Here is a 15,060-nt window from a genome sequence, read left to right as displayed (position 1 = left end):
GAGGGGAGAGGAAGGGGATGGGGAAGAGAGGGGAGGGGAAGGGGAAAGGAAGAGGAAATGGGTACACAGAAAGACCTGCAGGGCCACTAGAACACATTCTCCTGGGCCTAGGAGGAGAGCTTGTCTAAATCCCCCTGAATCCCCTTCATACAAAAGGTCAGTCTTCCTGGGGGAAGACCACGGGAGTCCACAAGAGGCTGCCTCCTGGGAGATTATGGAAACAGGGGCTGTGGGCAGGCAGATTACAGAGGCATTTCAGCAATGGTTTGACCTGGTATGTGAAAATTTTTTCCTGCTTAGATAGTTGGCAAATATTTTAAAGGCAAAATGGAATTTATTAACAGAAGATATTTGTCAAGGATTGTTCTCTCCCCCAGCAATGGCCCCCCGCCACCCCATTCTTCATTTTTTATTTTATTTTTGCAACTTCTTCTTCCCAGGATAGAGGACTTCATCAACAAGGTTCTTTCATCTTCCTTAGTTGTTTGGATCCTTAAGCCTGGCTTGAAAGAAGAGGGAGAAGGCTTCAGGGGAAATGCTCCCCGTGCTGACCCACAGGATGGCTTCCTTCAACAAATGCAGGTATCAGCTTTCTATCCTGGGAAGAGCCTGGGCTAATAATGAATTGTCATTCCAGAGGAATTCATTTTGTTCACCCTGGCATAGGCTTTTGGGCCCCACAGACCTGAGTCTGAATCCGTAATCCACTAATTATTAGCCATGTGCTTTCATCTTAGTGAGCCTCCATCCATTTCCATAGGAGCAGAGCAAGGGAAGAATAGGTGTTGGCTTTTGCCATTGCTAGGAGGATTCGGTGAGATGGTACATGTTCAGTGTCTGGTACAAGGTCTGACCCAGAGTGAAACCTCAGTGCACGTCAGTTCTGTTTCTTCTAATACAGGATAGAGACCCTGATGGGAGCCTACTCATGGGCTACTCAGCTAAGGATTAGAATATGGCAGCTTTAGGTATCACTTAATATAGGTAAGATTCTAGCCTTCACAAAACCTACGGATAACCAGAGGCAGCAAAAATAGGTAATATTCATTGAGGGTTTACTAACGACCAAGTGTTCTAAACACTTTACCTGGGTGAACTTATTTAACCTTCACTAGAATCCTATTATTATGCCCAAAGCTAGAGAGTGACTGAACTAGCATTGGAAGCCAGCCTACCTGGCTCTCCAGCCAACTTTCTTAACATCACTGCAGCAATGGAAGGGAACCACTGGATTAAATCATTTCAGAAATTGAACAGGGGTTGAGAGATTGGCTCTTTCAAGCCCTTGTTTTGCAGAGAAGGAAAGCAAAACTCAGAGAGGGAAATTCCCACCCAAGGCCTTGTAGCTGCTGGTGGTGGAGTAGCTCCTGGTCTGTCAGGCCAGTGTCTTGCCACTGTCAAGGAGAAGAATGGTCAAACCACTGGAGAAAGAGACTGTGTTGTTGACCACACTGTCTATGAGAATGGCAATTCCCTAATGGAATTTTGTGTAAATTTAACCCACACAAAAAGCCAATCATTTTTTTTCAGCCACCTTTGATTGGCTGCCTGCTACAAGAGAAATATCAGGAGGTATGTATTGTCATGGGGGGAACTGAAGATGGAGGACCCCTCATTTGTGGAATTGGGAACGGGCTTTGGGTCACATGAGGCTCATTCCTGATGAGCTAGAACGTGGCAGTTACCTGAATCCAGAAACCAATGTTAGGCTCTGTATGGACATGCAGAGGAAGAAAGACCTGTTGCCACGTCTACAGAGGGGTCAGGAAAGACACACTTGGAATGACCCTAAGAAACCATGGGCAAGTCTCCATTTTTTTCCCTCAGCCAAACCTGTATGCACTGGTACAGCCATACCAATTATTAAAATATTGAAAAACTTCTGTGTCCCTTGGGAAATAGGCACTACCATGAGCCCCACTAGTGCCCTTCTCTCCTGGCACTTTCAGACCTCCCTGAGTCCAGCAACGAAAGGGTTAACACTTGCCCCAGCAGAGGGCCTCTGGGAGCCAGCTCCTGCCTTCAGAGCTGTCTGTTAAGACTGGTCTAGGACTAGATTCGTTCTTACTGTTTTTAAATAGCTTGAATGTCACCTCCAGATGAAGCTCCCCAAATGGAATGAGACATCTAAATAGAGCCACGTGGGGTCCATCTGGGGTGGCTGCCCAGAGGACAAATTTTGCAAAGGAAATCTGAAGGGGTAAGAGATGCAATTTAGTGGCTAGGAGAGTGAGGGTTTGGACAAAGCTCTGATTAAGGAGCAATCCTCCTGTGGCATGCTAGGGTTTAAACACAGGGTTCAGAGTGGCATGCACATCCCTCTGCCCTCGGCTGCCCTCTGCGCCCTACTCCTGTCATAGACTCTGAGGACAGGCCTAGCAGCCAGTGGCCACATTATTAATACTCCTTGATCTGCCGCACTCCTTCCCCTCATCACATAGGCTGGGAGCTTATGGTCCTAGACAACACGTACTGGAAGAATGCAGGTCAGAGCAGCACAGAGGACTCCCTGGCAACCCACGAATCCTCTGCCCAGCAGGGTTGCCAAAGGTCATCCAAGCAGGGTTGAGGGATGTAGGAGGCTTCACTCAGATTCAGACATTTGCAGAGAAAGAAAGGTTCAATAACTTCTGGGGTATGACGTCCCACATTGTGTGACAGCTGGGAAAGGGCTCCTTGTCTTCATCTCATCCCCCCTATTCAAATGGAGAAAGAGCAAACAGGGAGGCAGAAAGAATAAGGGCAAGACAGAGTCCACTCACCTTCCCCTACACTGCGGTGGAAATGCAGGGCCAGGCTGGAGTGTGTTTTGCTGGCTCTGAAGCCGGACAGTCCTGGGTCCACACCCAGGATCCACCCTTACCAGCTATCAGACCCTGGGCAGGTAATTTAACCTCTCAGAGCCCAAAGTTTCCTTGTCGATAGAACAGGGATAATAACTCAGGGGCCCTGTTGAGTGAAGTCATATATGGAAGGCATGTACCCATGCGACTATTGCTGGTTCTCTTCTTTCATCTTATTAGGTTAGGAAACAAAAACTGTCTCCCGAGCCATTCAAAGGTTATAAACTAAGTTTAGGAGTTTTTTTCTTCCATCTACATACTTTCTCCCATATCTTCGCCTGGTTTTTTCTTCCCTGAACTTCCCAATCCTTGGCCCTTTCCTAGGAATAAAAGGGCGAGAGATACCCAGGCAATAAGGAGATGGTTCCTGCAGCCAAGTAGATATTTCAGAAGGGATGGCTTCTGCCATCTTGTACTGTATATCAAGAACCTCCCAGAAGTTCGTAGGGTTTAACCTGGAACTTTGACTTCTAGGAATCAAAGTGAAAACATTCAAGAATTTAAAGGTTCAAAGATTTAGAAGTTTATACACAAAGCCGTGACACACATACATATATATGCACACTAACGCATATGTGTGTGAATATATATACACACACACATATATCACAATCTAAATGTCACATAAATTTTGCTAAATGAATTAAAAGAATTATTTATTTATGGTAGAACATTATAAAGAACACTATGTATGATAGGGCACTGTAAAGCCATTAAAAATCAGGTTTGAGAAAGTATTTGTGTAGAGAGAGATATTCCTGAAATACACAGTACAGTGAAAAGTCAAGACCCAAAACTGTATTTATGGGATGATCTCAAACACCCAACAGATGTCTGAGTATAGACAAAAGGCTGGAAAGAAATTTGCCAGGATGTGAGTTCTGGTCAACTCTCACTGTTGGCATTGGAAGTGAGTTTTATTTTCCTCATTACAAAAGTAATTCGTGTCCATGGTAGAAAATTTGAAAAACACAAAATGATATAACATAAAAAGGTGGATTTTAGTTTTAAAGTATCTTAAAAGAGGAATGATTAGTCTCCAGCTGACCCACAAAAAAAATGTCAGCAATCGAAACCTTCAGCTGCTTGACCACCAGCTGCAATGTTTGCCAACACTATGCTCTGTAAACACCTATGCACACGCACACACATGCACATGCGCACTCTGAGATTCCACTAAGACACGCAGTGAAATCCCTTGGTGGGGTTGCAGGAGCTGAGGCTGAGATGAAGGTGTCCATTGGAAGAGAAAATACACGAAAATAGAAGAGGATTGTGAGGAGAAATGAAATGAGAAAAGTGGCGAGTGGGCTTCTAGGAATAAAATTCCTGCTAATAACCATCTTCATTTAGAGAGATGGGCTGAGAGTCTTTTGCCAAAGAAAGAAGAGTCTACAGGATGGCTGGGATAGGTGCTATTTTAAGAAAAATATATGCAACCATCTGGAGGCTGGAGGGCTTGCTCGCCAGAGCCAGGTGGGCCCGTTTTCTATTGCAAATAACAAACCACCCTGAGACATGGTGGCCTATGGGACAGTGGTCATTCATGCATCTGCAGCCTGGGGAGGGCTTGCTGGGGCAGCTCACCTCTGCTCCATGTGCTGTCAGATGGGACGACGTGACTGGGGGTGCCCAGGACAGCGGCCCCCAGGCCTGGCACACTGGTGCTGATCAGCCGGGAGCACAGCCAGGGCCGTGGGCTCCTTTCCACGTGGGCCTCTCCTCCCCAAGGGCTGCTTTGGCTTCTTGTGGGCACAGTGGCTGGGTTCCAAGAGTGAGTGTCCCAAGAGACAGGAAGTGAGAGCTGCCAGTGTCTGAAGGCCTGGGCCCAGAAGTTGGCACAGCACTGCATTCATTTGTCAAGTAGTCACAAGGCCAGATTCAGGGCAAGGGGAGACAGATCCCAATTCTTGATGGGAGGAGGGTCAAAGAATTTGGGGGCCACATTTTAAAACTGCCACAGAGGGGGACACACAAGATCAATTCTTGGGTGGCTGCTCCAGCCCAAACTGTTTACAACATCGCGGTGCTCAGGAAGGACAGATGGGATGAGAAGTTTGAGGCGTGAGCAACATCGTGCCACATCCACAAAAAACTGCCTGCTCTGGCAGGGACTGGGAGGGGAAGCCCAGTTCCTCTCCGGCCCACCTGGCCAGCCCCCACAGCATGGCTCCCTTCAGCCTCTGGGCTCTTCTCCTTCTACCTCTTCTGTCCTTAGCAACCCTGAACAACCTCCAGTTCCCACAGGTCCCCAGGGCCTGTGTGAGCAAATGGAACATCCTGCCACTCCTCAGAGCTAGCTATAAACGCCAAATGATGTCAGGGAGCACTCAGGTGTTTCCAGCAAGAGAATTGGCCACTTTCTCTCCATGGGACTGATGAAGCAGAGGTGGGAGCTAGTCATGCTTTGTCTGGCCGGTATGCAGCTCTGCCAGGACTGGTCTTCTCCTGGGACTTTAATGCCCATAAACTTCTGAGAGGGGACCTCACAGATGGAGTCCAGCCATGGAAGGGTATGAGGCTCAGTGCAGGGAAGTGGCTGACTCAGAAAAGATGGGACTAGAACCCAGTTCTCCCAACTCGAAGTCAGGTGTTCCCTCCACCAGCCCATTTCCTAAGGTGCATTCTTTCCCTACTAGCAATGGAGCTTCTACTGTGAGCGAGGCTCTTACACACACGGGAGCTCATCTTTGATGAGAAAATGTTTCCAGTCCAACACCTCCACCCACAAAACCCTAATAGGGCATCTAAACATTTCCTGCAAAGAAGTCACAGCTCAGCAGGGCAGATCTGCAAAGCCAACGTACACTGGCTCCTGTTCCAGAGCTCAACACCTCTCACCCACCCCACCAAAGGTGAAACTTCTCCAAAGTCCTCAGTGTCACCTTTTGTAAAGGATGGGAACCATGCTTTCTATGGTGTGATATATTCAAGGTTGATTTTCTGTAACAATGATGCTTCAAGTGAATTACCATTAAGTAAAAAGAATGATCTGGGAAGTCACGGTTTCCTGTGCCCCATACCACCCGCTATGCACCAGGCCCAGAATAAAAAGCACAGCCCAGTGTGGGGGGTTTGCTATAGCATTTGAGTTTTGAGACCAGATGGCCCCTGAATCCAGGGATCTGGGCAGGAGAGCCTGGAGCATTAGGGTTCTCCTACAGCCATAGAGCACGCCTTTCCAGGGTCACCCCAAATAGATGGGCAAGCATCAGGGTGCCCAGGTGAAGGCACAAGTGAAGGCTGAAATTCTGCTTGGGACCGACTGGCCAAAACATGTCCCTGCAGGCAGCAGGGACCTGTGCCCGTCATCCTTTTCCACCAGCAAACAGAATTCGCCCTCCCAGTGTTCCTGGTATATGATATTTTAACAAATGTTTATTGAATACCAACTACGTACCTAAGACTGTTATAGACACTTGGAATAAAGAGAAAAACAAACAAAATCCCTGCCCCTGTGAAACTGATGTGCTAATGGAAGAGGCAATATGATGTCAGGGGTAATAAATTCTCTCAAGAAAAACAGAGTGGGGAGGGGATGGAAGACAGGGAGGCCGCCCTGGACACACTGGTCTGGGAGAGTCTCTGAGGCGGTGATGTCTACGCAGAGGCCTGCGTGAGGTAAAGGAACCCGAGGAGACATGGAGGCAGTAAGATCCCAGCCAAGGGCACATCAAGACTCAGCGCCCTAGTGGGAGCGCATTTTTGTTTGAGACTGGAACAAGTGAGCAAGGGAAGAGAAGTAGGAAATGAACCAGAGGCTCCTGCTCTCTGCACTGCATGGAACCTAAAACCAGGAAGATAGAACTAGCATTTGTTTAAGTGCTGAGTATGTGTCAGGCACCTCTCTTATTCATTGTTAAAACCACCCTAGGAGGGAATATATAGGCTCAGAGGAACTACCAGATCACAATACTGAGTGACTAACTTGGAATTTGAACCCAGGAATGTGTGACTGCACAGCCTGTTCTGTTTTCACTGTAGCCTCCTGGAGACAGGCTTTCTTTCAGGGTCCTGAGGCACTTTTATCTAAGCAGTCACTGTATGGGGCACATTGACCCACTGTCTGAGCCGAGGAGAAAACTGTGACAAGTGTCTGCCCTTTGGCCATCAGCCTCAACAAAGGCAGACCACAAAGACTCACTCTTACCCATGTCCCGATCCCCCACCAGCCCTTCTTCCCAAGCCCCAAAAGGGCTATGATTTGTGTACCCATGAGATATCCTGAGGCCAGAACAGAGAGAAACAGGACTGCTAGACAGACCTACGTTCCCAGGCTTCGAGTTCCCTCTTTCTCGGAACCAAAGGAAGACCAACTGCGAAGTCACATGAAGAGACACAGAGGGGCTGAGCCAAAGCACAGCAAGCATGGTGCCATCTTTTTCTTTTTTTTTTTTTGGATGGAGTTTTGCTCTTGTCACCCAGGCTAGAGTGCAATGGTGCGATCTCGGCTCACTGCAACCTCCACCTCCCAGGTTCAAGCAATTCTCCTGCCTCAGCCTCCTGAATAGCTGGGATTACAGGCGTGTGCCACCACACCCGGCTAATTTTTTATATTTTTTTTAGACATGGGGTTTCATTATGTTGGCCAGGCTGGTCTCGAACTCCTGACCTCAGGTGATCCACCCACCTCAGCCTCCCAAAGTGCTGGGATTACAGGCCGTATGGTGCCATCTTTAGATCTGCAGAGAGCTCTGTGTCAATTCCATGGTTAGTGTCCTAGAAACCTTTGTTTTCTAGACTAAGGACTCTTGGGAATCACAGTCAGGGAACCAGAAGTGACTCAGATGAGATTAGTCAATGACATCGTCTCTCTTCCTCCTGCAGTGGAAGGACCAAGGAATCAGCCAGAGTACACAGGCACCAGCCAGGAGGAGTCCAGGCCTTGGACTATTAGTCAGCAAGTTCCACCATGGTGAGCAGAAAGCACAGGCCAAGCAGCTTTAATTCAGCTGAAATCCCAAACCACCAGGCTGTGTATTCACCTCATTGGGGTATGAAAAAAGATTTGGGGGAGAGTTAGTGCTTAAGACAAAAGTCACTTTCCCTTCCAGTTCTGATGATTCAAGATATATCCAACCATTATTTACCAACCATTATTTTCCAACCACTTACTAGAGGAAACCTTTTACCAGCCTTCCTCTATTTTTCTTTATTTTATTTTTTGAGATGGGGTCTCATTGTGTCCCACAGGCTGGAGTGCAGTGGCGCAATCTCAACTCACTGCAACCTCCGCCTCCCAAGCTTAAGTGATCCTTCTACCTCAGCCTCCCGAGTTGCTGGAACCACAGACTACTCCGACTGGCCCAAACACGCCCCTGCAGGCAGCAAGGACCTGTGTCCCTCACCCTTCTCCACCAGCAAGCAGAATTCACCCTCCCAACGTTCCTGGTTTACGATCTTTAACAAATATTTATAGAATATCAACTATGTATCTAGGACTGTTATAGACACTTGGAATAAAGAGAAAAACAAACAAAAGCCCTGCCCCTGTGAAACTTATGTGCTACATTTTTGCATACCATGCCTGGCTAATTTTTTGTATTTTTGGTAGAGATGGGGTTTACCATGTTGCCCAGGCTGGTCTCGAACTTCTGAGCTCACGCAATTCTCCCACCTCAGTCTCCCAAAGTTCTGGGATTATAGGTGTGAGCCACGGTGCCTAGCCTATTCCTCTTTACTTCCTTTTTCCTTTATATATTCTCCTCATCCGTGCTTGAGTGTTCTCTTTCTCTCTCGTCTAATGTAATCTAATACAATGGAATATTTTTTCTTTGGGATCATGGGGGAGGTTCTCATGTCTGGGAGCCTGGCCAAGGTATATGTATTTACAACATCTGAGTTCCATTTCAAAAGTATGTTTCATGACCCTGTTCCTTTGATTACAATCTAATCCTATGTATGGGCAGGAACGTTTTCTGCTGCAGCCCCGGCCTTGAAAGAGACATATTACCAGCTATCACAACCTCCTCCCTGGTTACCCAGTTCAAAGACAACACACATACCCCTAGGCCTCTTCCTACCAAGCAAAATTTTTAGAAGAACCATGCTTGCAGAAAAATAAATAAGACATTTTCAAAGAGACATCAGTCTTAAAACTTGCTCTTAGCTTCTTAAAAAAAAAAAAAAGAGAGTGTTAGAGTAGATCAGTCTGAGATTTAAGCTTTCAGGTTGTGATATAAAAAAAAACGCGTATGAGTTCAATGCTAGCAATGCTATTAAACATATATCAGCTTTGTGTGTCGAATTTTTTTTTGATTCAATGCATTTATGAGCAGCCTACACCCTACTTTGGAATAGAGGCATGGAATAGTGAAAGATGCTTCACCATAAGCAGCCCTACTTCCAAATCCTAACCCAACCACTTAGTGGCTGTGTATGCAAAACTATTTTGTCCAAGCTTCAGTTTCCTCATCTATAAAATAGAGACAAAAAATATCCAACTCTTAGGGTTGAAAGAATTCCATGAGATAAAGTCTTAAAGCTCTCAACAAATGTTAATTTCTCCCATACGCACATCCTTGCATTGTGTGCAGTTAAGAGAGGCTGCAAACAGGCATTACCAGACCCTTACCATCAAAAAGATCACAACCTGTGGAAAGATAACATTTAGCAGTAAATAATAAACTGCAGATTTGGTGCTAGGTTGGAAACAGTCAACACGGAAACAGTCAAGACATAAAGGAGACGGCCCCTATCAGCAGGGCTTCTGGGAAGCCTATCAGGAAGGCTGCACAGAGATGGTCCGTGAAGGGTGGGGAGGCTGGCACTTCAGGCTCAAGTGTGGAGGGAGAAATAGATTCCCATGTTTGTGGGAGCATAGGAAGATCAGACAAGACTGACTCTAAAAGGTGGGGATGATGTGACAGGGAAGGGGCAGCGTCATGGTGTGGGGACACACTGGAAAGTCAGGCAGAGGCAGGTGGCCATGATTTCATCTGAAATGGTATTCATTGTCAGCTTTGACACCGTAAGATCAGAGCTTTATGGAATGGAATGTTAAAGGCCTCCCCTCTCCCCAGACAAGAGGCAACCAGTGGGAGAAGGGAGCCAGTGGGAGGGGCATCCACAAAAGAGGGAGGGTGGTGGAGTCTACCCACTGCTCAGATGCAGTGGATAAAAGGGGAGAGGAATCGCAGATGCCTCTTGGTTTGCGTCAGGAAAGCAAGCAAATATGCTAACAACTTCTGGAGGCCCAGAAGTTAGAAAAGGGAGTTGCCCGATGAAGAAAGAGCCATTTGGTCCATTTTGGACAAGTTTATGTGAGATGCCTGAACAAGAGCGCTGCATGTGTGTGTGTCCTCCGGAGAGTGTGTACCCCTTAGCGGGAGGGCCTGCTTCCCCTTCTATTCCATTCTACCCACTCCTCTCACAGTATTCCAGATTCACGTTTCTTAAAAACTCAGCTGAATTCATAGCTAGGTGTGCCTGGAAGGAGGAGGTTATGCAAGCTGTCCCGAGGAAGCCAGAGGTGTGTTCAACCCCTGTGTTTCCTGAGTGTTAGCTGGATTCCTGAAGCCATCAGTTAGTGGTTCCCAAATGTTGTGTTCAGATTCTCCCACCTTTTTTGCCGGAGAATAAGAGTTTCTAGAAAGGATCTGACTCCAAACCAGGCAAAGTCTCATGTCTTAGAGGGAGTCAATACCTTAGAGAATATTAAAATTATTGGGCCCAAAGGTAACTTGGAGATATTCTTTAGATGCTCTTAAGAATATTGTTCCTGGATTATGTATATTCCAAATATCTTCTGTGATTCGTCTTTTCACTTTCTTTAAGGAACTCTTTGATAAATCGTCACAGGTACCATGGATGGGTCCTCCTGGGCATGCATTCTGCCTCCAGGGAAGCCCACCCTTCCCTGCTGATGCAGTTCAGCATTGCTTTGGCTGGCAAAGTCATGTTGGCTTCTGGGCACCAGAATAGCAAGCAGGCCCCGAGGCAGCCAGCATCAGGAATCGAGAAAGGGAGTTCCAGATGGAAGCGGCAGAGTGTGAAGATGCTTGACTGCAGGCCAGCCCCATGGCGGGGGGAGAGGTGTGGGGGTTTGAAATGCCCTAAAAGGTTCTAGACCAGTGGCTAGAAAAGGCTGAGCACAGACCCAAAGGAAAGCCTTGTATCCAACCCCTGTGTTAAGATATGGGGAATTACAGAACCCCCAGGACTGAAATCACCCTCCCTCTAAGAACATCATGTCCACTGTTCAGCCGTCTGCCAAGATTACCAAAGCAGAACTGTTTTTAACCGAGATGGTAATCCGCCACAACTCCCGTGGGTCATTCATTCAGACCCCCTGTCTTCCACTGCCTTCTATGCAATGTTAAGAAGGGAAAGAAGTCCAACTTCAGATTTTTCTGGACAATTTGAAGAAACAAACACAGAGGAAATGGTTTACATCAATGAAATGGATAAAAGTTAGAGAACAGAAAGAACTTCTCAGGAGTCTGAGAAAGTGTGAGAGAACAACCACAGTCTGAACAGTGAGTCTCGGTATTCTTTTGTGAAAGAGCCAACTACACTAGGCCTCAGTTTCCCCACCTATAAAATGGAAAGACCATTCCTTGCTTTGCCTTACTTGACATTGCAAAGAGTAAAGCCCATTTGAGATGTTAAAGGCCTTGGCATGTTGAAAGGAAGTGTCTGCAGGAATCTATGAACTGAGAGGTTATCCAGCCTTGGAGATCGGAAAATGAGGACTGTTCACCCTAGAACATCTTCCAGAGGGACCTAATGAGTAATGGGGCCAGAGTCATTTGTAATGTGCCACTGGACTGTGCTCATCCTCTTGGCTGCCAACACTCCTCCTGCTTTCAGATGATAGCCCACTTTTTTCCATCAAAGGAACCACAACTTGACTACTCCCAAGGCTTGGTGATCCCAAGCATTCCAAGACCACCTCCTACAAGCCTCCATCAGAGCTATCAAGCAGCAACTGCAGACTCCTCCTGGAGGCAGGAAACAGTCACAGGCCCAAGGGGAGGTGAAGAGGGAACACTGAGGCGCTAGCTTAAAGCCTGGGAAGTGTGAAGCATCATCTCAACATGTAGGTTTCAACTGCAGCCTCAATGAGCCCTGGAATCCCACTGGGGAGTCTTGGTCAGAGATTGGAGGAGGCCAGAACTGGTTCCGCATCTCCCACCCCTGCCTCAACCACAGCATCTCTGATGTTATATTGGTCTTAAATATTGGGATGTTTTGTTTGCAAAAAGAGTTCTATGACTCTAAAAATGTTTATGAAACACTTGTCTGCACTAACCAAAGCATACAGAAGAAAAACTAATTGCACTTAAGACTTTAGAATCATATATCACATCCAACAGAAGAATTCTACTAGGAAAAATGCCCAAGCTGTTGCCCCCAAACTAATGTAACATGCTCACAAATGGCATCTGCCTTTATATTCTTGCTATTTCTTTCTTTAGCTTTCCCCATTCTCTCAATTCCTAAGTACTCCTAGAACAGTTAGAGATGCTGCTATTTAGGAAAATATTCCCTGAGTATCCTCCTCTAGGCCACTGCAGACCCTTCTCGCAGCTCTGTTTTGTGCATCTTCCGTACTTAACACTTGGTACTGGAGGTAGATCTAGATTATGAACACCTTGAGGACAGGGATCATGTCTAATTCCATCAATCTATGTGGCCCATGTTTAAGCACAGTGCCAGTAACTCAGGAGGAGTTTGAGAGACCTGAATGAATGAATGAATGAATGAATGAAGACACTTCACAAATATATAATTTCCTAGTTTCTCTCCTGTAAGTAAGTTAACATCTTCTATGTTTTGTTGTTTTTTTTTTCTTCTAGGTCACAGAGGGCTAATGCTGTAAATTCTCTCTCAGGGGAAAGCTGGGCAGACACACTTGGGAACATTTAAAAAACTAGGTTGGCATTGGAGAGGAAACAGCCAATATATTTAGCCACCCATGGCATGCCAAGGCCTTATTGAGACAGAAATAGGCACCGTAGGAGGAATCTCAATTAAATATTTTTCTAAGCAGTCAGCTCTGGGCTTTGCCTGAACATGGATAGAGAGCTGGGGTGAAGCATAGGACAGAAAGCCAAGAAGATCTCAGTGGGGCTTCTGAATCATCCTGGGGCTTAGCTGCTAGCAATGTAAAGCTGGTGACCCCAGGGGGCAGGGGTGCTGGCCTACCTTCCATGTCCAAGGAGCAGGACACCCTCCCTGCAGGCACTTTCCAGAATCCCACACATTTGGGGGACCCATCCTCTCCACCATACCTACTCTTAAATGGCAGCAAGTATCCAGAATATTCTTCCTATGAGCTTTACCCAACTATTTCCAATAGTCAACACTCCCTAAGAATCCGTCTTACCCAGAAAGTATTCCTGGAATGACTTGAGGAGAAACACAATGACACTTTGGGCATAGAATTCCACCCTGCAGCCTGGTTATCTTTTCTTTGTTAAAATATGCAGCACTTCAATCGAGACATAGGGACAACTGCCCTGAATTGACTGGGGTACGAGGATGGGCTCCAGCGCCGGGCAGGGTGAGAGTGGGAGGGGGTACCTGGCAGGGGTGCAGACAGTCCAGTGCAGAATGCACGTATGAATAATAACAAATCTCTCTTTTTTTCATATGTGGGCTTTTCCAAATATGGAAAACAGCTTTTCCCACTTAAAAATGTATCATCAACTTTTTCTCATGTCATTGCGTGTTCTTTTACAATGTGATTGTTAACATCTATATAGCATGCCCTCATTTGGAAGTCATTTTATTTAGCCCATCTCCAGCTGTTAAGCATTTAGATTGTTTCCTGTTATTATCACACTAAGATGAACACGCTCAGGGTGACTGTTGTGTTAATTTCTAATCATTTCAAGAAGCAGGCTAGCTGGGGGTTAAGAACAAGGGTCTTGCAGCTGTTCTTCCCGATCTCAATCCCAGTGTCATGACTTGTTCCTTGTTAGACCTTGCTCACATGACTAGGTCTCCACATGCCTCATTTTCTTCATAGTAAAAAGTATCTATTAATACTTATAGGGTTGTCTTAGGGATTAAATATATTAATAAATATAAGTGCTTAAAACAATGCCACTTTTAACACTGTGTATGGTTGAGAAAGTACTCAACAAACTCTAATTATGATATCTTTGGATTATATTCCTTGAAGAATTTCTGGATCAGCAAATTTGCATATTTTAAGGCCTTTGAAACATATTGCCCAACTGGATTAGGCCAATTTACATTCCCGTAAGCAATCTATAAACACATCGGGTTGTTCAGTCTTCTAAACCTCTTCTTTTAAAATACCCAAAACATTTACTGTAAGCAACCTGGACTTCTCTGTAGTGGTAGGATTTAGCACTATTGATCCCTTTTTCTTGAAACTCTCGACTCCCTGGTTTTCTTCCCCTGCCTTCTGGGTTCCCCTTTTACATCTCTGATCCTTCCTCCACTTCATTGCCTCCCCTTTCCTGAGACCTCAAGATGCTGGATGTTTCCTGAGGTCCAGACTGCAGCAGTCTTCTCTCCTTTCTCTACATCCCATTTCTCAGAGGTCTTATCCACTCCAGCCATCCCCTCAGCTTCCTGACACCTCTAATTCTCATTCATCACAAGTGTTGCAACCCTAGTCTCCAATTACTAATTAATTCCATGTGACTGTCCCATGGTTTCAAATCTCCAAATCCAACACCAATCTACCACATCTGGTTCCCTCCCCTCCACCTTCACAGGCAAGCTCCCAGTTTCCATATTCCTATACCAAAGCTTGAAACTTCAAAGTCACCTTGGATGCCACTCTCTGACATCTAAGCAGTCATCAGATCCAACATGTTATTTTTTCTCAGTATCTCCTGGACTGTCTCTTCCTTTCCATTTCTAATACTGTCGCCCTTATTCACACTTTTATCATAAGGTAAGTCCTCTTGCCAACCAGCTCTCCCTGGCACACTCCTTCCTTTGATGGGCTTGAAGATGGATCTCTATAAATGCCTCACCACTTCCCTACTCAAGGCTCCTCTGCAGACCTCATCACCTGAACAAAGCCCATACTCCTCCCTCTGGCATCAAGAACTTCAAAGACCTGACCACATTCTATATTTCCAGCCCTATCTTCTGGACCTGACCTGTGTTTCTCTTAACCTGTAATGTCCATTCGCTCTAAATCCTATCTATTCTCCAAATAATTCTCCTCCCAGAAGGCTTTTCTGGCCACTCCCACTTACAATAACCAGTTGTACTTAGGACAGTTGGG

The 15,060-nt window shown here is 46.1% G+C and overlaps 1 protein-coding gene across 3 annotated transcripts in view; it reads right to left on the bottom strand.

The window, feature by feature from the left end:
- Window positions 1–323: 323 nt before the first annotated feature.
- RPL37A (ribosomal protein L37a) overlaps window positions 324–15,060 on the bottom strand; it is a 62,845-nt gene continuing 48,108 nt past the window's right edge. The window contains exon 6 of one of the 3 annotated variants that reach the window (XM_063645704.1): window positions 324–503. In XM_063645704.1, the coding sequence (XP_063501774.1) occupies window positions 494–503 (10 nt within the window). In that variant the 3' untranslated portion in view covers window positions 324–493. The remainder of the gene's footprint in view (window positions 504–15,060) is intronic. The other 2 variants (XM_063645703.1, XM_063645701.1) reach the window with 2 other exon arrangements.

Source organism: Symphalangus syndactylus, chromosome 8 (assembly GCF_028878055.3).
Source record: "Symphalangus syndactylus isolate Jambi chromosome 8, NHGRI_mSymSyn1-v2.1_pri, whole genome shotgun sequence".
Classification (NCBI taxonomy): Eukaryota; Metazoa; Chordata; class Mammalia; order Primates; family Hylobatidae; genus Symphalangus; species Symphalangus syndactylus.
Note: the sequence above shows the minus strand (reverse complement) of the source record. Positions and strands in the feature narration are given on the sequence as shown.